Here is a 27,353-nt window from a genome sequence, read left to right as displayed (position 1 = left end):
TTCCATAGTGAATATTGTGAGTGTAAAGAAGCACCGTGGATCCAATTAATACTGCATATCATTGTAGGTATGATTAGTGATTTTTCACATTCACCTAGAATAAGGTTGTCTATGGAAGTTTTACTTCAATAAGAAATATCATTGAGGGCTTGCTGGTGCAGTGTGACCCCAGAATTTTCAACCTTTTACATCTCATGTCATACATAAACTATTACTAAAATTCTTTGGCACACCAAAAAATATATTTTTGGCCAATCTGTCAAAAAATAAGAATAATTTTGATTCATTCACACCAGATGGCTATTGTTTTGTGGGCTTTTGTCATTTTTTATTTGACAATCTAAAGGAAAACAGGTAAGTGTCCCTGACTAAATAGTCAGATATGAAATGTTTTAAAAATTCTTCCGTGCATCAGTTGAAAATTGCTGCTCTAAATAGTCATGCTTGAGTCTCCACTGTTTTGTGGAAAGATGTATTACACATTTCAACTGAGAATTATCACTGGCCATTTTTTTTTAGCATTCTCTTACCTTTATTTCAATTACAGTTTACATTCAATATTATTTCATATTAGTCTCAGGTGTATAGCATAGTGATTAGACAATCATAGATTTTACAAAGCGATCCCCCTAATATTTCCAATACTCACCTGACTCCATACACAGTTATTATAATATTATTGATTCTACTCCCCCTGCTTTATTTTACAACCCCAAAACTATTTTGTAACTACCAATTTGTACTTCTTAATCCCGTCACCTTTTTCACCTAGTTCCCCAACTCCCCTCCCCTCTGGCAACCATCAGCCTGTTCTCTGTGTCTGTAAGTCTGTTTCAGTTCTGGCCAATTCTTGACGATATTAGAAAAGGTTTCTTGATTAACAACAGTGACATTGAGAATGGCCAACTCAAGGTGACCCATAATCTTAATGACATTGATCTATAGGTCATGAAACAAATTTTGACCATAAAAATGGTAGATCTCTTAACTTACCTGATAGTTTACAATTAAAAAGAACTACCCACTTCTCAATCATTTGGAAAAACAGCTTTTCATGATAAATTATGTAAAAGAGAATTTGAAGAAAAATCATAATTCATTTTTTATTATTCTAACAATTATTTGAAAGACAAAGGCATAAATCAAATATTTATTTTTTAGAACACACTATTTTTTGATTATGCACTTAAAGTTTATGTTTTGTGGTATTTGTATTTATATATAAATCACAGGGTTTATTACTAATGTTTTTCTTTGTACTCATAAATGTGATTGCCAGTAGCTTAGCACCACAAGTAACCTAGCAAAAAGTCAGCTCTCCAGCAAGTAAGAAATGAATGCAAACAATATGTTATAGAAAAAAAAAAGAGTTCAACTTCAGAATACTAGTGCAGGTATACCATTAAAAGTCAAGCTGAAATCTTCTAATTTGGGGGAAGTTGCATGACAATTGGTATTGAGTTTCCTAGTAAATAATATGTTGCCTTCATTCCAAAAAAATATATCATCTGTTTCAGACCACACCACAGTTGACAGGTAACTAATTGAGTGTGTGTAGGTGAGACCAGTATCTTGGCATGTCATCACTGTTTGGTGCATGACTCTACTGGATGGACTTTTCACTATAAACCTTCCTAACAGCAACACATTGCTAATCTCTTACATACTTTTAGAGTGAATGTTTTGTTTTATTTTCAAGGTGTTGTGCTTAAAGTTTTGCACCTTCAGGAGATCAATTTCTTGAAAATACCACAAAATATCCCACCTTGTGTTTCACATTTTAAGACGTTGATATATTTAATATTGGTTTCTTTTGGTGGAATCAACTTCTATAATTGCTGTTTATTTTCCCCAAGAGAATAACTCCCTTCTGTTTAGGTTGTAAGGCCACATGGAAGTGTGTCAGTGTAAGGCTTCCTTGGACTGTCACTTACTGGACAGACTCAGGTGCGGAGGGAACACCTTCCACTACACTGCACCCTACTGTCTGTTCCCAAGGCATGATGACTTGGCCTTTCTCAGGCGGCCAAACAGCTCACTTCATTTTGAGAAATCTTAGATGTCTGTGGAAGACTAAGATAAGGGACTGTGTGATAGGACATGCACTGAACATACAACTGTACACTTAAAATGAGTGCATAAAATATAAAACCAGCCAGCATATGCTCTCTGCTGATGATTTTACCAAGATATCCTGGGTTTTTTAAATCTAACCTTAAATGACTCTGAATTGTTGCTATAGTCACCACAGGATATGAGCTTGACTCCACCATCTTTTTCTCATGGACCTCCCAGATTGCCCCTCCATGGTGAAGAGGAGAATAAAAATCATGAGATCCTTAGAGACAAGGCCAAACCTACTTAAGATCATCTGATTTCATCTGTATGTGAAAAGTTGCCCACTTACATTATTTGGATTAAAGTGACTTGCCTTTAATACAGAAGAATATTCTCTGCATGAGAAATATTAACCTACCCTTGAAGACACCTAGCTGCAATTGGGTAGGCCAGTTACATGGAATTTGTGTCCAGAATATTGGAACAGAATCCCATGGCCTCCTTTTATACATGCAACTAATCACAGCTGGAGTTAATGACCAGGTGTTCAGGAGACAGATATTTTATGTGTGACAAATGCCCATTTCTTTCCCTTCCAGCAGGATGTCCGAGTGGGTCACAGTGTGGAAAAGGTACCAACCTTTGTTTGAGGAGGTCAAATTCTTAGAGGGCGGAATGATCTTGTTTGTGATTTTATCCAGTATGCACTGCAGTGCCTTATAAACTGTTACCTTGCAACAAATGATTCATCTTTCTTTTTCAGTTAGCATTTTTAGGTATATTAGAAAGATTTGTAACAACCACTGAAATTACATTTAAATAACCCATAACTATAGAATACTTGTTTAAAAGAGATAAAATCCTTGTTAAAAGGAGGCAAAACCCTTAAATAACATATGCCCTTGTAGAGAAAATAAAGTGTAGAGGTCCGCTATAGACATAATTCATTATAATAAAACCATTGTCACTTTGTGAATTTGATTGCAAAGGAACATTGTTTGTATTGCAGGTGTGGCTGCAGAAGTACGGCTACTTGCCGCCAACAGATCCCCAGATGTCAGTGCTGCGCTCAGCAGAGACCTTGCAGTCTGCCCTGGCAGCCATGCAGCAGTTTTACGGCATCAACATGACAGGGAAGGTGGACCGGAATACCATTGAGTAAGTCACCAATCCCACCTTTCTCTGTGTGTCCTTCAGCCAGACCATGTCATCTGAAAACCTGTAATGAACTATAGCAACCTCAAATAGAGTCGCTATTCTCATGAACTGTCCTTTGGAATTTAACTTTTTTAAACTTCAGTCTTCTAAGATGCCAGGTTTACTCATCTGAATTTAGCAGCACATTTTCAAAATAGGAAAGACAATATGAATGGGGAGAGGGAGAGTCACAGTGGGCCCAACTGCAGTCATTACAAGAAGAGGGACCATCAGTGATGTGTTGGCTGGCTGTACAGCTGTGGAGGGCATATAGGCACATCTCATCCCTGTTGAGTGATGTCACAGCAGCTACTTGAAATTGATCAAATTAGAATATTGACCCCAAGGAAAATGGAATCAGTCCAAATCAGGGCTCTTTGGGGAAGAGGGTAGCAGAGAGTCAGTCATTAGTTAACTAGCCTCCCACGAATGACAATTCTCTAATTGTGTTAAATCAAGGAGGGATTTTCCTTGAAAAGTCTCTGCTTTCAATTTTTATTAACTCTTTAATAATGTTTGTCACTTTATTTTTTGATTCATTAATCATTCCCTCATGTATATATTCAACCAATCATTCTTTACTGGGTATGTGAAAGAGGCAGAGACAGCCTCAGAAGACTTGGTCTCTTCTTCAAACGGACTTGAACTTAAGGGGTGGCTAGACATAGTCATGAATTATTTTACCACAGGTGTAATGGAACTTCCCAACATCCTGAAAAGCATTATGACTTCTGGAGAGCACAGGAGGAAGTGATTAATTCCTTCAGTTTAGGGAAGCTTTGTTTGTGTTTATTGAGTCCTTGATACAAAGTAAATCTCTCTCATCCTTTACTGTAATCATCATATATCAACTGTCCATAGCAGGGAGGAAAGGGATGCATTTTTTCTCTCTATTTTTTCATATAAAGGAACAAAGTCAATGAAGAAACAGAGTCCAAGGTAGCTGCACAATCTGGACCTGTTGATGTTTAGTTGGGGAACTTTTATCATGCTGTGCACCTTGATAAGGACACATTTTTCTTTTCAATTCTTTTTTTTTTAATTGTCACCTGAGGATATGTTTATTGACTTTAGAGAGGCGCAGGGGGAGGGAGGGATGGGGGGAGAGAGAGATGTAGATGTGAGAGAGAAACATTAATTGGTTGCCTCCTATATACACCCTGACCATGTATCAACCCTGAATCCTAGGTATGTTCCTGACCTGAGATCAAACCTACATCCTTTTAATGATGGGGTGATGCTCCAACCAAGTGAGCCACCTAGCCAGAGTGGGACAAATTTCTCTTTTTAAACCTTAAATGCCTAAAGTATTTGGGCTCAGACATATATAGCTAATCCTGATGTATTAAACTAATTTAATATGTAATTTTGAAATTATATTTTTTGCTTTCTAATGCTTAGGGCAGATGTTCATCATGCTATTTCTAGTTCACCAACTGCACATGAGATAAAGGCTTAGAGAGTAAGCATCAAATCAGTTTGAAAAAAGAAACATGTTACCTCTCCAAGCATTCTTAATAGACACCTAAATATTAACTTTGATTTACATCTGGGAAAATAGGACCAAGAATTAATGTATTCTATAACAATGAGAAACTTATTATCAATATTAGGAATAAAATGTGGATATTTTCTACTGGCTACCCTCTAATCATTTCAATTCTCTCTTCAAACTTTCATTTTAACACATAATGTATCTCTTGAAAAACTTCCAGGTTTTTGTAGCTGTGTGTTGTACAGAATTCTACTTAAATTAGAATCCTCCATCCCTACATTTTACAAAGTGCTCTGCACTGCCTTTTTGTTCCCTAATGCAAACTGTTCTCTTCTAATTGAGTTTTTGAAAAACATGATACACTGTCAAAAAATACAATAAATTGAGACCTTGGGAAAATTACTTTTTTGATTTTTATTTAAAATATGCTTATTATTACATACTAAAATTAAGAAAGTAGAGTCTTATAGAAGATTCCATTGGTTTATAGAGCTCCCACTGGTCATTAGAAGAACTGAGGATGGAGAGGTTTGATTTATTTTTTCCTTTTTTTTGATTTTTTATTGTTACTCTATTACAGTCATCCCAATTTTCCCCCCTTTGCCCTCCTCTGCCCAGCCACCCACCCTCCTACAGTCAATCCCCACACCAATGTCATTATCCATGAGTCATTCAAATGTGTTCTTTGACTAGTCCCCTCCCCTTCTTTCCACCGTTACCCCCCTCCCCAGTCCCCTCTGGCCCCTGTTAGTCTGTTCCACATTTCCATAAATAGGCAAAAAAAAGGTCTCTGTTCAGGAGATACTGAAGAGTCCTGTTCAGGATTGAGTTGAACCCTCTGTGGAAGGGGTCCAGGTCAGAGAGTCTGTGGTTGTTCTTAGAGCAAGTGTGGGGGACATGGTGTTTTCCTGGTACACTGGCTCAAGTTCTGGACCAGGAGAAAAATATCAATAGGTTGGCATTAAATCAGCATTTCAGTGAATTACAGCATTAGGGAGAGAACACCCGCTATGCAGGTATCCTTTAATTGAAAACCATCCAGTGTTTTGGCTGGGTTTGGTGTTTTTACTTTTTAAACAAAACTTTCTCCTAATTTAATCTTTTCAGAATTGGAAATGCCTTTTTCCCTTTAAATTTGTTATTTCTGTGCTTTTCTAGGTGAACCCACTAAAGCCTGGTTAAACTTCATCATCCCCTTCCTCCACTGCCATGCTTCCTCTCTCCTCTGTCCCACTGTAATTGTCACTCATCTTAGACACTTTGTCACTTCTTTTGCTTCCTTGTTGCTCAGGTATTCAGCTCAAAGAGTAAAATCTCCATAATTATGCTACTTAAGCAATTGTCTGTGCTTTTGTTATCTTAAGTGGATGTGTGCTAACAATCCATGCTAAAATGGGCCCTCAGTTAATTTATACAGTCAAATTATAAGGTATGAGATTTTATCTAAGCCTTGTTACATAAAATATGTACTGCAGTTACAGACTTAAAATTTTTGCTCTGTGTTGAAATGCCTTAGCATTTGTTTTCAGGTGCTATAAACTTTTATCTAATTTTAGACTCTTGTAAAGATCAATTGTTTTTAAATAATAACTGTACCCTTTTGGCAGACAGCCATTTGGTACATTTAGTCTATAATTCTTCTGTAATTAAAAACAGCAATACCATTTGTGGTAATCTATATATCATGTTAAAGAAATTAACCATTTTCAAGCAACAAATGTAGTTATTACCTTAAATGGTGTATTATATTGCTTTTACATTAATTAACATTGGTGTTGGAGAGATAGTAATAAATACATATGCCACCATCCCCAATTTAGCTCATTAGTATATATTGCAACAGTTCTTTCAACTGATGAGTTTCTTTGCTAATTTTTGTGAGCAAGTTCACTTAAGTTTCCTAATAGAAAAGATATAGTTAGTTAGCAATAAGAGAAAAACATAACAAGGATGTAATGAAAATGAGTCAAATATGTTTTTCTAATGTTATTAATAAGTATTTTTTCAACTTTAGTTTTTCTTTTATGTGTGCACAGTGTTATGCATTGAAGCTTGATAGGATATCATTTTCAAGGTGATTTTTCTTTTGGATCTACATTAGACACACACACATTGGATGATTTGGGTAATTCTGCTTTATTTATTCAAACCATGCCCAGAAATGTATCTTAATTAAAATTAACTTGACTGAAAAAGGTGCTTTGTGCAAAGAATGATTATGAAACTGTAGAGGTGTTTGAACTGATAATTTGAAAATTAAATATTTATTTAACTATATCAAAAAGCACAAACATTTTGTCTTAATTTTTAGTATGTTCATGATTTTTCATGGATATAAAGGGTTCATCAGTAATTAAAGTTCTTTTCATGGTATATTCTGAGCATACTAGCAATACTCAAACACTATGACATTGTAGGATTGGTGCATCTTCACTTGGCCACTACAGAAGGATGGCTGAGAGCAAAATGAACAGTGGCCTAAGATTTGTGTCCTTAAAGATTGGAGGTGGATGTTTACAGATGCGTTGACACTAACTAGCTTTTGTTCACACTGCAGATCATGGAGGCATATTATATTTATTCCCTGTGCTTGGGTTTTTAAGTATTTTAACTTTTCAACATCAGCCTTGTAAATAACACCTGTGTTGCAGGCAGCTTGTGAGTTGATAGGAAAAAAGAGCGTGGACCAGATGGCTTCACAGGTGAATTTTACCAAACATTCTGAGAAGAACTAACACCTTTCCTTCTCAAACTATTTCATAAAATTCAAGAAGAGGGAAGGCTCCCAAACTTATTTTACAAGGCCAGCATTATCCTAATGCCAAAACCAGTTAAAGACACTGCAAAGAAAGAAAACTATAGGCCAGTATCACTGATGAGCATAGATGCTAAAATCCTCAACAAAATATTAGCAAACCAAATACAGCCATGTGTCAAAAGGATCATAAGCCATGATCAAGTGGGATCTACTCTGAGAATACAAGGGTGGTACATCATTTGAATCAATAAATGTGTTTCACCACATAAAAAAATGAAGGATAAAAAACACATGATTATATAAATACATGCAGAAAAAGCTTTTGATAAAATCCAGCATCGATGTATGGTAAAAACTCTCAGCAAGTGGGAATAGAGGGAACATAACTTGAAAATAATAAAGGCCACATATGACAAACCCACTGCCAGCATCATACTCAAGGGAGAAAAACTACAAACATTCCCCTTAAGATAGGGAACAAGACAGGGTTCTCTGCTTTTACCTCTCTTATTCAACATAGTACTGGAAGTCCTTGCCACAGCAATCAGACAAGATGAAGAAATAAAAGGCATCCAAATTGGAAAGGAAGAAGTAACAGTGTCTTTATTTGCAGATGACATGATATTGTATATAGAAAACCCCAAAGATTCCACCTAGAAACTACTAGAACTGATAAATGAATTCAGCAATGTAGCAAAATAGAAAATTAATATTCAGAAATCAGTTGCATTTTTACATGCCAATAATGAAAAAATACCTAGGGATAAATCTAACCAAGGATGTAAAATTTTTCTGTACTCATAAAATTACATGACACACTAGGAAGAAATTGAAGAAGATACAAATAAGTGGAAGCACATACTGTGTTCTTGGATAGGATAAATCAACATCATTGAAATGTCCATACTACCCAAAGCAATCTATAGATTCAGTGTAATCCCTATCAAGATTCCAATGATGTATTTTCACAGAACAATGATGTATTCCACAAAAGGCTCTGCTTAACAACAGTTATCCTGAAAAAAAAAAAAAAAGGGACAAAGTTGGAGGAATTGCTTTACCTAATACCAAACTATACTACAAGGCCATAGTAATCAAAGCAGCCAGATACTGGCATAAAAACAGATACATAAATCAGTGGAACAGAATGGAGAGCCCAGAAATAAACCCACACCTTTATTAATAAACCCACACAGAGGAAGCAAGCACATGCAGTGGGCTAAGGATAGTTTATTCAATAAATATTGTTGGGAAAATTGGACAGATACATGCAGAAAAATGAAACCAGACCACCTTCTTATACCACACACAAGAATAAATTCAAAATTCAAAGAGTGAAATGTTAGACCTGAAACCATAAAAATCCATAAAAAGGAAACATAGGCAGCAAAATCTCGGACATTGCTCATGGAAAATTTTTATAGGCTATATCTCCCCAAGCAAGGGAAACAAAAGAAAAAATAAACAAATGGGGCTTCATCAAACGAAAAAGTTTTTGCTCAGCAAAGGAAGTCATCAACAAAAGAAAAAGACAGCCCATAGAATGGGAGAACATGTATGCTGATATATCTGATAAGGGGTTAATATCCAAAGTTTATAAAGCACTTACAAAACTCAACACAAAAATAAACAACCAAACAAATAAACAACCTAATTAAAAAATGGGCAAAGGATCTAAGTAGACACTTCCCCAGAGAGGACATACAGACGGCCAACTGACATATAAAAAGATGCTCAATGTTACTAACAATCAGAGAAATGCAAATAAAACCACAAAGAGATACCATCTCACACCTGTCAGAATGGCTATCTTCAATAAATCAAAAAACAAGTGCTGGCAAGGATGTGGAGAAAGGGGAACCCTTTTGCACTATTGGTGTTGAATGTAGATTGGTGCAACTACTGTGGAAAGCAGTGTGGAGGTACATCAAAAAGTTAAAAATGGATCTGCCTTTTGACCAAGCAATCCCACTTCTGGAAATATATCTGAAGGAACCCAAAACACTAATTTGAAAGAACATAAACACCCTTATGTTCACTGCAGTATTATTTATAATCACCAATATATAGAAGCAGCCCAAGTGTCCATTAATAGATGAGTGGATAAAACAACTACAGGACATTTACACAATGGAACAGAGCCATAAAAAAGAATAATATTTTACCCTTTGCAACATCATGGATGGACCCAGAGAACATTATGCTAAGTGAAATAAGCCAGTCAGAGAAAGACAAATACCATATGATTTTACTCATGTGTGGAATCTAATGAACAAATTGAACTAAGAAGCAAAACAGCGACAGACTCATAGAGAACAGATGATAGCTAGGAGGATGGTGGGTTAGGAGGTAGAGGGATTGAGAAAGAAAGAAAAAGGACTCATGGACATGGACAACAGGGTGGTGATTGCTAGGGGGAAAGGGATATAAAGGAACTAAATGGTAATTAAAAAATATAATAAAGATAAAAAATAAATTTTAAAAAAGAGACAGCCTGTAGACCATAGCAGACTGTCAACCTGCATACATTTTAGGCCTAAGTTAATTTACTTTCCTCTTTATGACTACTGGACTTGGCTCTATGAATCAAACAAAACCTACAGATTTTTAATGTAGTAAAAATTAGCACATCTAAAAATATCTAGAATGATCTCTTGGGGACAACAATAAAGTGGAGACATCTCTCTTACTTATCATTAGAACTTGAAAAGTCTGGAGAATGGAAACCTATTTAATATATCATGCTGATGAACATTGTTCTTAGATTACTGATTCTTTCACACAAGACATGTTTTGTGAGTTAGTTTTATTATCTGGGTAAAGGAGGTCTAAGTATGTGGGGCACCGCATTGTAGATTACAGTGTGGAGGCATCTGTTGGGGTCATAGAGTGGGTGGCCCTATAGTTTGACATAAATGATCGACTTGTTAAAAAATTTTTGTCACTGAAACTAATGGCTAGTTACTACCAAATTATTGAGAAGCTCATGGCTATGTAATTTACCCGAAGAAGAGGCTAGTATGTCAGATGGTATTTTTATGTTCACATGTGGGTCAGAGTAAGTGGACACCTGTCAATTTATGATCTCTGTCTGCTGCTGCTGCTGGTAGGTGCAACTGCATCCTGTTATTTGTAAAATTATTATTGTTATAATTATACTAATAAGAGCAGTCACTATCTGCCTGTCTCTGTTCTAAAAATTTCATGTGACTTACTTAATTTATTCCTCACAAAAACTCAATAATCTATTAGCACACTTTTATAGAAGAGGAAACTAAGGGACAGAGAGAAACAACAGGCTAAACAGTGTCCCGAGCTTTGAGTCCCTGGAGCTGGGGTGGAACCTGCCATCAGGCTCTCAGGCCCCACTCCCAACATTTACAATGCAGCTTCTCCAAATAGAACTGATTTTAGATATTTTCTTTTTAAATTGTGTTAACTTAAATAAAGCTATTAATTATCTGTCCAACTAATTTAGAAACACTCTGGGTTCTAAACAATCAGATCAATACTGAATTCCAGTATTATATTTATGAAAACGGCAGAGGAGCCAGTGTGCTTGCCTGAAAATTACAAATGCTCCTCCTCCAGTATCCAGTCCAGGAGTCTCTGCTTCCTGTGGAATGTCAACTTTAAACCTTCACCAAAGAGTCAGCAAAGAAGCCCACATATTTGAGCTGTGGGCTGACACAGCAGAAAATAAGGATGTCTTAGCAATGATTTCACACAAAAAAGCACTATCTAAAAATCTCCCACACACACATGCACACGATGTCAAACCTTGTTTATTTCCTGTGATGTTTATCACCTTCAGGGACACCATCAGGTTTCTTTGTGCATGCTGAGTTTGCTCCCTTGTTCCAAGTATATATGGAACATATCAAAATGATATACGGGGCAAATAACATTTTGTTGCACAATAAATTCATGTTATGACTGCCACTGCCAGACTTCCCTGAATGACCCCATTAACATACATTTACACTGTGTATTAGATAACCTTGAATTCATTGATGGGTCCTCTTGAACACCGACTATTCTCTATATCCATCAAGAACTTTAAAAATCATATGAAAAAAACCTGACTGATTATTAAGTTAAAGGATATTTCAAATGTTGGAGTCATATAAAAAGCCCCAAGACCAATTTATCTCAGATACTATGTGTCATATTTAGTGTCAAGAGGTTCTTTATTCATATTGTTGGGATTTTACATATTTCAATAAAAAAGACTTACTAACATCTCTGTGCCACAATATGTGGTATAAATATTGTTGAAGTTAATGTGGAATGTTTTCAACTTGATCAACCCTCACTAAGGGTTTTTGCATTAAGTTACTAGCTGGTGTTAGTTAGGCCTGTTCTTATCTTTATTTCTTACATGTAAGTCATCTACCTTATGAGATAGTCTTACATAAATGTGTCCACACATTGCCCACACAATAAGTTTTTGTTCAAGTCACAGAGCTGGAGAGATTTACAAATTCCTCGAGAAACATTGGGGATACTGGCAAAGATCAGCAAGTGTGAAGAAGTCATGCAGACTTAGCTCATTAGTTTCATTTCCTTCCTGGAGACATCCCTGGATGCTGGCCCTATACCAGGCTCTCTGACCTGACTCACAGGCCAGTGGAAATGGACACAGGCACACAAGTCAGAACACACAGTACAAACCTGCTGTGTCAGGATGACCAATTCTGCCTGTGTGAGTTGCATAATGAAGGGTGATTAGGATTCTCAGTGTGAACAAGGAAGAAAGATATTCCAGACACAGGCTACTGCATGCAAAGCAAACAGTGGCCTGGTCTTTGGAACCCTGAGTGGATCTGGGGAAAGAGAAGACAGGGAATACCTTGCTAAACAGGCCTGAATCAGAGTATTTCATGCTCAGAACATGAAAAGAGTCATCTGTGCTTTGTGAAGATTTACCTATAGGAGGGAGAAGAAAGGCATTAGTGAAAGGGAGAGATACAGAGAAGTTATTGGAAGCAAGAGAGATGGCAATTAATCAGATGCCAAGGCAAGCAGGGGAGGATGGACCTAGGTATGAGGCTTAGGCATTAGGAGGATGCTCAAATTTTCAGCTGAGAGAAGGCATCTGAGCAATTGGTACAAGTTTTAGGCAGGAAAAAAACCATTCTGTTTTTATTACATGTAAAGTTAGGAATGATGACAGGATATCCAAATGAGATGTGAGTTAGCCTTTATACTGTGATTCTTTTTTGTCACGTATATCTGACCTACAAAATGGGAACTCAGCAAGGGCCTCTTGCCTTGCTTATCTTTTTATCCACACATGATTTTAATATCTCTCAGCATGTTATAAATGCTCATAAATATTGTAGGATGAATGGATCGGGATGAGTAAATAAGGGAACAAGTACTAGTAAGATAAATATTTAAATTAAAAATTAAAAACAAATAGTTCAAGAAAAACAAAACAAATAATTATAAGAAAAATTACATACAAAAGCCCCCCAAATACATAAGGAATTCAACAGAGATATCTTTTAGCACAGAGATCCAACACTCATCCCTGAAAACCTGTCCTACCCTGAGAAGACGTACTAGATCCAGCATATGCATGGCCTAAAATGGAATTGAATAGTAATAAAAATTAAAATGTTTTTACTAATTTCACTTTTTAATTTTGTGGATTATTAACCTAATTTTACAGGATATATTCTCATTGAACATAGATTTGATTCTGATTATAACTAATTCTGTTTTGTTAAATTTTATCCCACTATACATTGCAAGATCATTTCTCCACTTAAAGTGTTTTCTTAAATATTTTCCCTAGCTGACGGGCTTCCAGCCAAGATAGAGGCATAGGTAGACACACTGTGCCTCCTCCCACAACCAAAAGAAGGACAACAACAATTTAAAAACAAAAAACAACCAGAACTGACAGAAAATCGAACTGTATGGAAGTCAGACAACCAAAGAGATAAAGAAAAAACATTCATCCAGACTGGTAGGAGGGGCGGAGATGGCCAGCCAGGGCAGAGAGGACACACAACAAGTCGGCGGCTGGTGGACACAGAGAGGTGGTGGATTGTGAAACGAGGCAGGCAGTGTGACAGCTAGCAGACCCCGTGGCCCCACATTCGCACATAGATAAACTGGGATTAATGACGGAGGAGTGAAACAGACCACACAACCCAGGGCTCCAGTGCGGGGGAAGTAAAGCCTCAAACCTCTGATTGAAAACACCCATGGGGGTTGAGGCGGTAGTGGCAAAAACTCCCAGCCTCACAAGAGAGTTCATTGGAGAGACCCACAGGGGCCTAAAGAGTGCACAAGCCCACCCACTCTGGAAGAACCAGAGGGGCCCAGTTTGATTGTGGGTGGCAGAGGGAGTGACTGAAATCTGGCAGAGAGTGGAGCAAGCGCCATTGCCCCCTCTCGGCCCCTCCCCCATGCAAAGCATCACAGAACAGCAATCAGCGTTTCCCCCCCTGGTGAACACCTAAGCCTCCACCCCTTTATGTAACAGGCACTCCAAGACAAAAAAAAAAAAAAAAGGCCCAAATGAAAGAACAGATCAAAGCTCCAGACAAAATAAAACTAAGCGACAAAGAGATAGCCAACCTATCAGATGCACAGTTCAAAAACTGGTAATTAGGATGCTCACAGAATTGGTTGAATTTGGTCACAAGTTAAATGAAAAACTGAAGGCTATGCTAAGAGAAACAAAGGAAAATGTACAGGGAACCAATAGTGATGGGAGGGAAACTGGGACTCAAATCAACGGTGTGGACCAGAAGGAAGAAAGAAACATCCAACCAGAAAACAATGAAGAAACAAGAATTCGGAAAAATGAGGCGAGGCTTAGGAACCTCCAGGACATCTTGAAACATTCCAACATCCGAATTATAGGGGTACCAGAAGGAGAAGAGGAAGAACAAAAAATTGAAAACTTATTTGAACAAATAATGAAGGAGAACTTCCCCAGTCTGGCAAAGGAAATAGACTTCCAGGAAGTCCAGGAAGCTCAGAGAGTCCCAAAGAAGCTGGACCCAAGGAGGAACACACCAAGGCACATCATAATTCCATTCCCCAAGATGAAACAGAAGGAGAGAATCATAGAAGCAGCAAGAGAAAAGAACACAGTTACCTACAAAGGAGTTCCCATAAGACTGTCAGCTGATTTTTCCAAAGAGACCTTAAAGGCAAGAAGGGGCTGGCAAGAAGTATTCAAAGTCATGAAAGGCGAGGACCTACATCCAAGATTACTGTATCCAGCAAAGCTATCATTTAGAATGGAAGGGAAGATAAAGTGCTTCTCAGATAAGGTCAAGTTCAAGGAGTTCATCATCACCAAGCCCTTAGTATATGATATGTTAAAGGGATTCATCTAAGAAAAAGAAGATAAAAAATAGGAACAGTAAAAATGACAGCAAACTCAGTTATTAACAACCACAACTAAAACAAAAACAAAAGCAAAGTAAGCAAACAACTATAACAGGAACAGAACCACAGAAATTGAGATCACACGGAGGGTTACCAACAGGGGAGTGGGGGGGGAGAGAGGGGGGAGAGGTACAGAGAATAAGTAGCATAAATGGTAGGCAGAAAATAGGGGGAGGGTAAGAATAGTATAGGAAATTAGAAGCCAAAGAACTTATAAGTATGACCCATGGACATGAACTATAGGGGGGAATGTGGGAGGGAGGGGGTGGGTAGAATGGAATGGAGTGAAGGGGAGGAAATGGGACAACTGTAATAGTATAATCAATAAATATATTTAAAAAATAAAATGTTAAATACTAAATAAATAAATAAATAAATAAATAAATAAATACATATTTTCCCTAGCTAAATATAAGTATAACCACATTCCGCACTGAGTACATTTGGTTATATTTAATAACTTAATATTATTTATTATTCCAGTACTTTCAGTGATATAAGTAAGGATATATACCTGTCTTGGGCATATTATAATTTTTGTTGATGTAATAAAAGAAATAGCCATATGTAAAAGTCACTTAAATCATCTTCAGTCTACCATTAATGCTTAGTTTTTGCTATTTAAATCTAGATCTAGATCATACAATGTATAATGGTGAAAAGTAATGTTTTTTTTAGTTCCACTTAGTCATTGGACATCTTTTTATGCCGGGGGTTCTTCAAGGCAATGGGAGTCTGTACATCTTCTGCCCTGGTTGTTTTACAGTCTAGTGAAATCTCTCTCAAATTTTGTGGTTTCAAAGTGGTACCCAGGGTGTTAGTTTAAAATCAGAGGGCCCTATCCTCAGTTCTGAGTTCAGTTCCATAGTATGATAGCCTGCTAAGAGTTAACATTTTTAAGACATCTCATTTGATTTCGAGATTTTAAAAAACACAAAGAGTGATTTTCTGAAGTAATACAATATGTGCTATGATCTGTTATGATCTAGGTAGAACTGTTAAGTCTGATCACTGCAATGTCTACATCATTATTGGGTAGAATAAAAAAGAGAAACTTTATTTTGAAACTTTATTTTCATTGTTGACAACATTACAGGTGTCTTCATTTCCCCTGCTCCTTTGCCCATCTCACCTCAGCTCCCATCTTACCTTCCCTCTGGCTATCACCACACTATTGTCTGTGTCTGTGGGTTATGCATATATAACCCATATGCATGGTTCTTTGTCTAATTCCTTCACTTTCTTTCATCCAGTCCAAAAAGGAGAGACTTATACTCCATAGTGAACAAGCATCATCTTTCTTGAAAAGTAAAGTCATGATTTCATTGTTGCATGAATTTTTTCTTTGTTTATAAAAGTTGATTAGCTGATTTATCCATGTACCATGTAAACTATTTTATTCATTTTCACAAAACAGACAACCTTAGATAGTCTTCTCCATAGTCAACTTAAAGAGTATAAAAATTGTTAAGTATTTGGTGAAATACTGTTTTTTATTTCCACGTTCTGAAACATGTTGAACTATAGAAATTATGCATTAGCTTTGTAATTGTTAAGTTAAATGGGCTCATGAACAGTAAAGCCATTTTATGGGTCACTAAAGAAAAAATACTGAAAAGCATGAAAATTTTTCTGTTTGGACAAGAATCAACAATACATAGAAAATACAGCAATGGTCAAATGAGTTTCCAGGAAAGCAGACCACTGTATCTGTATAAGTATTAAAAGTTTATAAATCAAAAGTAGCATTTTATTTTCATAATAGAAATATAGTAAACCTTATTTGTGTGATGCTAAGTCTCATTCAAAAATATTTTTAAGCATTGAATTTGGTTATTATATGGCTATTACTTGGAAATTATGATAATGAAGGCAAAAGAAGAAAAAGGTGGAGAAAGGCAAATTTTAAATAAACAAGTTACCTCTCTGTAAATTAAAGAGACTAACATATACCCTCTTACCTTCTGGGATTTAAGGTCATGTAATAGATTTTTAAAAATTGTAGAATGTTAAAGCTGGAAGAGATCTTACTGATAATTTACCTTATGTTTATTTTAAAAGTCTCATTTTATGAGACTCAGTCTACAGTTAGCTCAAAAGAAACTAGAGAGAGAAAGATATCTAAAAGTTCTGAGTTGTAAGCTAATAATTCCTGATCATCCAGGGGAAAAAAAATGTGCTTTCTACATAGAGTCAAACCACAAGAGAACGGACAGTTTTCTCCTATATGTTTTCCCATTTTCATGATCGCTCTCATAGATTAACTTCTCGGTTGATTTCCTTTTGAAGTGAATAATAAGTAATGGAAGATATTGCCTTTGCAGCTGGATGAAGAGACCTCGGTGTGGTGTGCCTGACCAGACAAGAGGCAGCTCCAAATTGAACATCCGTCGGAAGCGATATGCGTTAACAGGCCAGAAGTGGCAGCACAAACACATCACCTACAGGTACGAACACCAGTGGTGAAGCCTTGTTCACCATCCGTCATGGCTACTTATTCTGACATTCTATTTGACATCTTATGCACATTGACTGCATGATAAGTTACAGTAATACAATGTGCACGTAAGGAACTTAATAGTTCAAGTGGCAATATATTACCCATAAGCAGTTGTGTAGGCATTCCTAGACACACTTGGTCTCTTTTGTAAACTAGATGTTTCAGCTTCCCCAAATGAATATGTATATCCTGAGGGATTGTCAGATGAGTATCTGAACACATGGCATTCTCTAACAAGAATTCATAATCTAAAAAATACCAAAATAATAACATATATAAGGACCAGTCATTTAAAAATATGTCTTTGAATATTTTAATTAACTTTTATTATCAATGTGATTGTTAATCTATGGTAAGATTATGGTTAGCAGTTAGGAACTATCTTCAGAGCAGCTGTACCATTTGCATTTTCACCAGCAGTGATAAGAGCTCCTGTTGCTCCACAGCCTTGACAGCACTTGGTGTTGTCAATTGTCTATCATTTACTGGCAGAGGGCTGTTAGAGTGTCCAACTAAGACAGTGTGTTCATCTATTTCTTCTTGTAATTCTATCAGGTTTTGTCTTACATATTTGGTTGTCCTGTTGTTAGGCATATAAACATTAAAGTATGTTATGTCTTGTTGCAAAATCAACACCTTTATCATTACGTAATGCCCTACTTTATCCCTGGTAATTTTCTTTGCTCTGAAGTCAGCTTTGTCTGAAATTAATGTTGTTGTTACAGTTTCATTTTGATTAGTGTAGTATGGTATATCTTTCTTCATCTCTTTACTTTTAGTCTTATCAGTCTCTTTATATTTAAGGTGGGCTTCTTGTAGGCAACATATAGTTGGCGTTGCTTTCTAATTCACTGTCTCTGTCTTTTCATTGGTATATTTTGACCATTTGTATTTAAAGTGATTATTGATATAGATTAATTAATATATTTCATATTTGTAACTCTCTGCTGCCCATTGCTGTTATTCTTGTGGATTATTTCTTGTCTTCCCTCTTTTTCTGTCATCTTTGGTTTTCAATGAGTACTTCATACATTTTTGTTTTCTACTAACATATCCATGCTCTTTAAAAAGTATTTTAGTAATGATCTAGAGTTTGAATTACACATTTAAATTAATCAAAGTTATTATTCAAATAACACTATATATATTACTTCACAGTATCCCTAATTTCTCCTTCTTGTCCCTTATAACATTGTTGGCATTTTCTTCATTTCCCTATTAGCCATATTCACCCAATATATTGTTGCTATTATCATTTTGAACAATTATCTGTTGGAGCAATTAAAATAATAAAAAAATATTTTTATTTATTCCTTCCCTAATGTTTGTTCTTTCTCTAAATAGATCTGAACTTCTGACCTATAGATTTTTTCTTCTTTCTAAACAACTTCATTTAAAATTTCAGAGAAGACAGTTGTACTGGCAATTGCCAGATGCATCTATTTTTGAAATTGTATTATATTAGTGAGTATTTATAATATGTTCATTAATAAGATAATACTATGTTAGATTATATTAATTAATATTTGTTTTCCCATAAATTCATTCTTTGGGAAACTCTGATTTTAAGTGAATGCTTCCTTGACTGCTGAGGGCACACACTAGGAATTATCACCTTAATAGTTCTTCAGAGTAAAGACTTAGATGTTGTTAAGTATCAGTCAGTTCCTTTCCAGAAACCTTTCTCATTTTCCCTCTGAAGCCAATGAACTCACTGAACCTGATGTTCGTGTTGACTTGAAACAGAATTCCTCTGGACGCACAGCAGGCTGAGAAATGGACACTGTTTAAATAAGATCCAAAGTCATATGGACTTAAATCTACCTTGCCTGGAAAGCTTGGAAAATAAACAAATATTTAATATGAGGTTTCCTTGAGGGACTCCATGTTCAATCTCTAGTCTGTGGCCATTTGTAGTACATGGAAAAAAAGTGAAGTTGTCATCAACTGTGAAAAATCTGAAAAAAAGTAAAATAGCTCTATTAAGAATTTCAAGTATAATCTTCATTTTATTTATTTTATAACATTATTTTTACAAATATTTATTATAATTTTTGTGTCATGTATTGGCATTTTTAAGAATAAGTTTTATTTTACACTTAATATCACAGGATCTCTGTGTGCCCTTTATTATTTAAGTTGTTAATAAATACACAGAGCATCTTTCTTTTTGGGGGGGGCTTTTTTAAAAATTTTAATTTTGTATTGTTATTCAATTACAGTTGTGTGCCTTTTCCCCCCACCCCTCCACCCCACCCCAGCTGAACCCCCCTCCCTGCCCTACCTCTACCCTCACCCTTCATTTTGTCCATGTGTCCTTTATAGTAGTTCCTGTAATCCCCTCTCCTCACTGTACCCTCCCCACTCCCCCCTGCCCGTTGTTAGATTGTTCTTAACTTCAATGTCTCTGGTTATATTTTGTTTCCTTTTTTCTTCTATTTATTGTGTTCTGGTTAAAGGTGAGATCATATGGTATTTGTCCCTCACCGTCTGGCTTATTTCACTTAACATTTACACAATGGAATTCTACGCAGCAGAGAGAAAGAAGGAGCTTATACCCTTTGCAACAGCATGGATGGAACAAAGCATCTTTCAATGGCATAAGATTTCTAAATTGGCTTTTGTTTGCATTTGGTTCAGAACTCTAAGTTCAAAGTGCACTCATGTGTTTTGTATTTATCAATAACACCACAAATATTGTGGTTCAACATATTTTGGGAGCTATTAAGCCCATAGCTTGAAAAAGAATACATTTCCCAATCCAAATGGTACTCCACATTTATTATTGTGTATTATATTATACAGCTTCATTTTTCTCTGAACCATTAGGTACACATATGAGTAATATATTATCATACCAACCGGATTTCATTTATTTTCTTTGCTGTACAATTATCCTTTATTTGAAAACAAAATAATGTATCCATTATACCTCAAATCAATACCAATTTCCATCAATCATGTCCTCAGAAAACGTCTGTCTGACACTAACTCTGTATTCCCACAGTGGACGCATCTGTATTCTTTTGCTTGAACTCCTGAAATGTTTTTTGTGCTTCCATTCATAGCCCCTTATTCATTTTTCATCAGAAACAATGATCTTTGTAAACTGGAATAATACCAGGGTACTCCTCCACTTACAAAACTCTGGCACAGAATATGGTCCGTTCCTATGAGCTGTCCCCGCTCTGGTTGCTGGGTGCTGGTCCTCCTTTGGACCAGTTCGCTGAGCCGTCTGTTTTGACCAGACTAGGCTCATTCATGTTGTTCATTGCCCCTTTTTTTCCTGGGAACTCAGTGCTAGGCACATGTGGCTCCTTTGGTCATTGAAATTGTCTTTGTCATTTCCTCACCTGGCCTCCTCACCCTTCATCATCATGTCTGCGATTGTTTTCTTTTGTGGTCATTCTTTTTTATTGTTTCTCTCACATCGCTAGAATATATAAGTCCTACAAAAGCACTATGCTTCGCAGTTCTGTCTCTCACACCTGGGACAGTATCCATTTTCTATTACGTTCTTCCAAATAATATGTCATAAAAATACTTGGCTACAAATGGCGGTGGGGGGGGGGGCTTCTGAGATCCTGTAGTGTGAAAAGGAAATAAAATACTACCAGGAAAATTACAACATTAATCCCATTGCCTCTTCAGCCATCAACAAGAGATTCAGAGATTAAAAACAAGCTGGATGCAGGTCTGTGATACCTCAGTGTTGGAAGTTTCCCTCTCTCATATAGAGTTTAGAGCATCATGCAGAATGAGCCATAAAGCTGAAACAAAAATGAATAAGATAGAATAAAACAACAGCAAAGCACTGTGTCACTCTATCCTTGAGCAGTCATAAATTATTTCATTCTCTCCATCCTTTGGCTCAAGTTGAATAATAGGGTGTCTTCCTTGGCACTGATGTTTTTTTATCATAGCCCATGTCTGAACATCAGTACATATTGGCAGATGTGTCCTCACAATATGTCCCAAATCCAACCAATCCTCAGTATCCCCACTGGTATTCTCTGGTCCAAAGTCCACCACCTCAAGCCTGAATTTTTGCAAAAGTCCCCCAGGTCTCCTTGCTTCCACTCTTGCTCCTTGTTAATATGCCCTTTTCCCCTTAATGGCCCCAATCATTTACTTAGCACCTAAGTCAATGTCACTTCTCTGCTCACTATACTCTAGGTCTTCGCCTCTCACTTGGAGCAAAAGCCAGACTGCTGACAGCATCTGTAGGCCCTGCCTTGTCTGCATTCTTCCCCTTGCTGGCCCCTGTCCCATCATTGCCCCATTCTGCCCAAGCTATAGGTCATGCTCCCAATGTGTCTACACTAACTCTTCCTGAAATACCCCACCCAACCCCTTTCCATGTGGTTTCCTTCCTAGTTTTCTTCATATATAAAGAATATTTACCATCAAACTGTCAGTGTGAACATGTTTAGAACCTGTGTTAAAAAGTAGTGATAACCTTGTTTTAGATGTGCAAGTCCAGCTTAGAATTTAAGACAATGGATCCATGAGTCAGAATGTTTGGGTTGAAAAACCAGCCATGCCACTCTGAGTTTCCTCCAAATGCCTCTAAATCTCAACTTCTTTCTTTGTAAAATTGATGTAAATGCCCATGTCATTGGGTAACCGTGGGGATTAAATAAGGTGCTATGAAATGCTTACCTGGCTCACACTAATACTGTTACTGAGCAAGCTGGGGCTCGGCTACCTGGTGCATTTACATATGACCTAACAATTAGTTTTGAAGGAAACAGGTTCTTGTTAACAGGATTCCAACATCAGCAGAGCTGAGAACACTTGTGCTCAGAGCCCTCCTCTTCCCCAAGATTCAGAGCCTCCCTTGCTTCTCAAAAGACTACAAGCCAAAATCACGCATGCCCAGAAGTTCCCCATATCCTTCTCTATCTTTAAGCCAGTCATGCAAAATGATTCCCGTCCCCTCTGGAATATGCTCTGTGGGTTTCAGAGTAGCCGTCCTTTCTCGACAGCTCTATCCTTCAGGATGTGTGGTGCACTGTTCTCAGTCTCCATGTACTAGTTCAGTAAAACATGTGCCCCGTTACTCTGGGTCATGATGAAGTCCAGGGATGCACATATCCTAGAAGTGTGACTTCTCTGTATGTCCTTCAAAGAAGCAGAAGTCTGCAACTTAGCATTCCTGGGCACAGTTCAGCTCCAAGCATCTCTCATGAGTCTGGGAGAGTAGGCAGGTCCCCTCAGCTCCATCAGCTCTGCTGCTGTCTTCTCCAGGCAGATCTCTATCTGCCCACTTTGTGGCTCTCTCTCTGACTTTTAGACCTCCCAGCTGGCATCTTCTCTCATCCCATATCTCGTGGCTTGCTCTCCTCTCATTTAGCCCACCCTAATTTAAATGCTTGGCCCAGAACTTCCTGTGTGATCTCATCTCCAGCCCTTCCTGTGGTTTGTTATTATTTGCCTTTTTGCCAATCCCCCCATATCTTTTACCTTCTTTTGGCTGCCATCTTTAGTCAGGGCAAAAATCCCCAATGACACATGGGTATCCAGGGTGAGCATCTGCCCCCTGCCTCTCTCATAGGCACAGTATGAGCTCCCTCCACAGACACCCACCACCCCCACTTAGGTTCTCAGAGTCATGTGTACAATTTGCGCTGTGTTCAGCCCTTTTCCCTTCAGGAAGGCATGGCTATTAACTTGACATTGTTGTGCAATGTATCTTAAATGAGGTATTGCCATACCATCCACTCTTCCCTTCCCCCAATCAAGGATTATGGGGGTTACACTCTGCATTCTGTTACAATAATGTTAATGCCATTGTTGTTATTTTAGCATGATTTCTGCCTAACATTTGTAATTATCTGGACGTAGTTAAAATCAGGTTAAAAATATAATATACATATAATTTTTCCACTTGAAAATATATCTCAACTACTTTTCTGTGCTTCTAAATGCCTTAAAAAGTCAAAACTGAGTTTGATTTCATATTGTGACATGCAGTGGAAACACCATAATTTAACAATTATTCCATTATCGTAAATTAGTTACCTCTAATTCTTCTTTATTATTCCATTGCAATACATATTTACTTGAATATTATACCCACCATCACGTATTATGATAGGTCTTTAATGAGAATTCATGGATTCACGGCTGTAAGATTGCCGGTTGAAGGACTCTGAAATGTATTAATGTTTCTCATGGAAATTACTCATTGCTTTTCATAAAAATCATATGAACTTATACTACCACAACATAAGATATATATGCATATTTATTTCATTCATATTCTATTTAGAAAAAAATGTAAAAAAAACACTGAGAAATAAGAAATGCTAATTAGTGCTAAATGAATTGAGAGTATCAAGGCTAACTAAAAAAATAATGTTTAAGTTACTTCTTTAAATTTATATAATAGCTAGATATTCATATTAAAAAAGCTGTTCACTCACAGTGCTTATTTTAGCTACAAATACTTAAGTATATAATAAGAAAACAATAGAACTCAGAAAGTGTAATTAGATTGTTTTTTTCTTTAAAAACTTAGAAATAACTGTTTTTGAGGAATTGGTGATCATAGATGCCCAAGACATTGTTTTGAAGTTATGTGTGGGCACAAAATGCTGTGTGTTTAAAAGTAACTACAACCAGAAAGAAATGGAGTTGTTTTTTTTTTTTATTTAATTTCAGCTCCAAACTGTTGCACCTGTCTGATCATTAAGCAAAGTCATCTTCCTGTGGTTGTTCAGGAGGCAAAGTACCTGCTGGGTCCAATGACCCACTGCTCCCCATTGTTCAGAGACCTTCTCACTGTCTTGTCCTACTATACTGTTGAAAATTGAATGACTCCAGTGTAGTGAAATTCAGCTATAATTTAATTTGTTTCTTTCCTATTTAATATTTTATTCACTGAATAGATCAAAATCTTTAATAAGTCAGACTATATGTAACGAATTCATGACAATTATTCTTTTCTCTAAATTTCAGTATAAAGAACGTAACTCCAAAAGTAGGGGAGCCTGAAACCCGTAAAGCAATTCGCCGTGCCTTTGATGTGTGGCAGAATGTGACTCCTCTGACATTCGAAGAAGTGCCCTACAGTGAATTAGAAAATGGCAAGAGAGACGTGGATATAACCATCATTTTTGCTTCTGGTTTCCATGGAGACAGCTCACCCTTTGATGGAGAGGGAGGGTTTTTGGCACATGCTTACTTCCCAGGACCAGGAATTGGGGGAGACACTCATTTTGACTCCGATGAGCCATGGACACTAGGAAATCCAAATCACGATGGTAAGTGCATCACTCTTCTTGTAGTAAATAGTTCTCTTATTTTATTTTATTTTTGGAATGCTCAATTAATTCACAAACTTAAGGAATCAATTCTAAATATGTTTTTAAAATTATGAAACAATATATGAGGCTTTTAATAAACTTTTAGAGTAAGAATTTGTATGGGTCATTAGGTAATGATGGTTTTCATGTGATCCTTTGATTAAAGATGAGAAGTTTTTAAGTGTGCAATGTCACTTAAAATATCTATTTTATCCTCACTCGAGGACACGTTTTCATTGCTTTTTGAGAGAGTGGAAGGGAGAGAAGGGAGAGAGAGAAACATCGATCGATTGCCTGTTGTATACACCTGGACCAAGGATCAATACTGCAACCCAGGCTTGTCCCCTGACTGGGAATAAACTCGCAGCAACCCTTCAGCTATGGGACACACTCCAACTGAACCACATGGGCCAGGGCACACTTAAAAGATTTAATATAATTTAAGTTATTAGGTATGCATTAAGCAAATTTTGTTTTTCTTTTTTACACATCATTCCAGTATTTTCACTTGAAACTTAACCCTGCTTAACATTTATGATGTGGCTTGTACTCTATCTTTTCTGTTATTTTTTGTTTCTACTAATACCTTTTTACTTTGTAAAATTTTGCCCCTTTTCTTTTGTCTCATCCATTTCCTTGGTCTCCCAATCTAGTGCAACTACAAAATTTATTATTTTGTATTATATTCTTTATTTTTATCAAAACCACTTACTTGCCAATCTGTGTGGACACATCTATTACTTTTCTAATCTTATAATTATTTTCACATGCAAAAATAATGTAAAAATAAAAAACTCAATAACTAAAAGAATAGTTACATGAAATAAGAAGCATGTGTTTCTAACCATACTTTAATTTTATGCTTAGACAACAAACCATACTTCAATTTTATGCTTAATAAAACATTCAGAGAATTTTAAGATCCTAGAATTATAAAGTTCCAAATGAACCATCTCCCCAGTTCTTGCATTCAAGATAAATTTTTTTTTCTCACCATATAGTAGAATGTCGTTGAAAATACAAGTGTGCATTGTTTAAAAGACAATTAATCAGCTAATGACACTCTTAATTTCTCCTTGCTGCATTAAACCTAGTCATCAAATTAAGCTTTGTTAGTTTGTAAGATAGCTTAGTTAGCTAGATTAATGTTAATAGCCATGTGTTTTTAGAACATGTAGTATTCAAACAGTGAAAAAGTTAATTAGGTTGAATTAAACATAAAATAACATCAAATTTTAAAGAAATAAATGCAATAACTATATTTTACAAAAATATCTAGTATTAAACAAAATGATGTTTTGAGTTGTCAATAAACGTATTGGCTATAATATTAAGTTATGGTATCATGTTTAAGAACTAGTTTGGTGACTAATGAAAAATGTGTTGAGAGATTTCACTGCTGTGGAATGAAACACAAAATCTTTGGTGTCAAACAGCCCTGCATTTGATCCCTGGCTAACTGACCACTGGCTCAGGAAGCCTCTCCCAAGCTGTGCACTGGTTTTCTCTCTGTGCCATATGTTGCAGGGCTGGTACTTTTTAAGTAGAAGCTTTTTCTCTTCAGGCCTGTGTAACCTCTACTGAGCAGCTAACTGAAATGTCCACAACAGGGGAGCTGAACCATACTGGTTTGATGCATAAATCAATTAAAATAAAATAGGTTTACTTTATTTTTATCAAAACCCCACAGACAGTTTATTGAAGTTCAGATGTCTTCAATTGTTAATTTATTTTAAAGAATGGAAGGAATGTTTGCATTTTAAATGACATAGAAAAATGGCACTTACATTTGAATCTTGCTGAGACAGTCAAAATTGCATGTTCCTCCAAGGAAGGACTTTCTTTTAAAATTCTGAACAGCGAATACTGTTTCATTTCAATAATTGATCAGCTGTTTTATACCGGTAGCTTTGAAGTTGTGTTAATTTGGCTTTGTGGCCTCATAAATGTAAAATTATTTTTAAAATCATCTATAAAGGAGGTCAGGCCTATCAAAGGCCTATATATTCTCTTAAAATATTGAAATCCTCCAGAAAGCTGCAGAAATCCTTTAAATGTATCTTTTCTCAGTAGTTTTCTTAGGCATTAGCTAATATACTTTTTTAAATATTAAAAAAAAATTTCTTAAAGAAGTTTTAAGAAAAAAATCTGTAAGGGCATGTGAGATGATTTAGGAAGTGAGAATACATTGATTTGGATGGGATCAGTGTTATGAGTGCATATGTGTTTTATATGATGTTAGAAATTTTCCAAGGAATATACATGTGGAAAGAATTCTGAGATAAAAAGGATTCTGAAACACATAACTGAAAGTGTCCAGTGAAGCCAGTGGACTATTGGCTCAGATTATATATTAACATATTTGATTGCCTCTTAACTTTTATTGTACAAGTATAATTTTTGTAAATAGGCCCATTACTAAAAACCTGAACAAAACAATTATTTAATATTTAGTGTTTAATTTGGAAGAAAATATTATTTTTTTTGCACAGCAAATAATTGTTTTATTTTACTCTGTACATTTATTTCACTTGGTTTCACATTGTGTTTGCATAACAAGCATTCTGCTTTTAAAAAAACCATAATAGTCAATATAGTTTAGTTATTTAAAACACAGTT

At 36.3% G+C, this 27,353-nt stretch overlaps 1 protein-coding gene across 1 annotated transcript in view; it reads left to right on the top strand.

Annotated features, from left to right (window-relative positions):
* MMP16 (matrix metallopeptidase 16) overlaps positions 1 to 27,353 on the top strand; it is a 300,904-nt gene that overhangs the window by 146,758 nt on the left and 126,793 nt on the right. Inside the window, exons 2-4 of the mRNA XM_024566530.3 lie at positions 3,068 to 3,216; positions 17,249 to 17,371; positions 24,388 to 24,692. Of these exons, the coding sequence (XP_024422298.1) occupies positions 3,068 to 3,216; positions 17,249 to 17,371; positions 24,388 to 24,692 (577 nt within the window). The remainder of the gene's footprint in view (positions 1 to 3,067; positions 3,217 to 17,248; positions 17,372 to 24,387; positions 24,693 to 27,353) is intronic.

This window comes from Desmodus rotundus, chromosome 8, assembly GCF_022682495.2.
Source record: "Desmodus rotundus isolate HL8 chromosome 8, HLdesRot8A.1, whole genome shotgun sequence".
Taxonomy (NCBI): Eukaryota; Metazoa; Chordata; class Mammalia; order Chiroptera; family Phyllostomidae; genus Desmodus; species Desmodus rotundus.
Note: the sequence above shows the minus strand (reverse complement) of the source record. Positions and strands in the feature narration are given on the sequence as shown.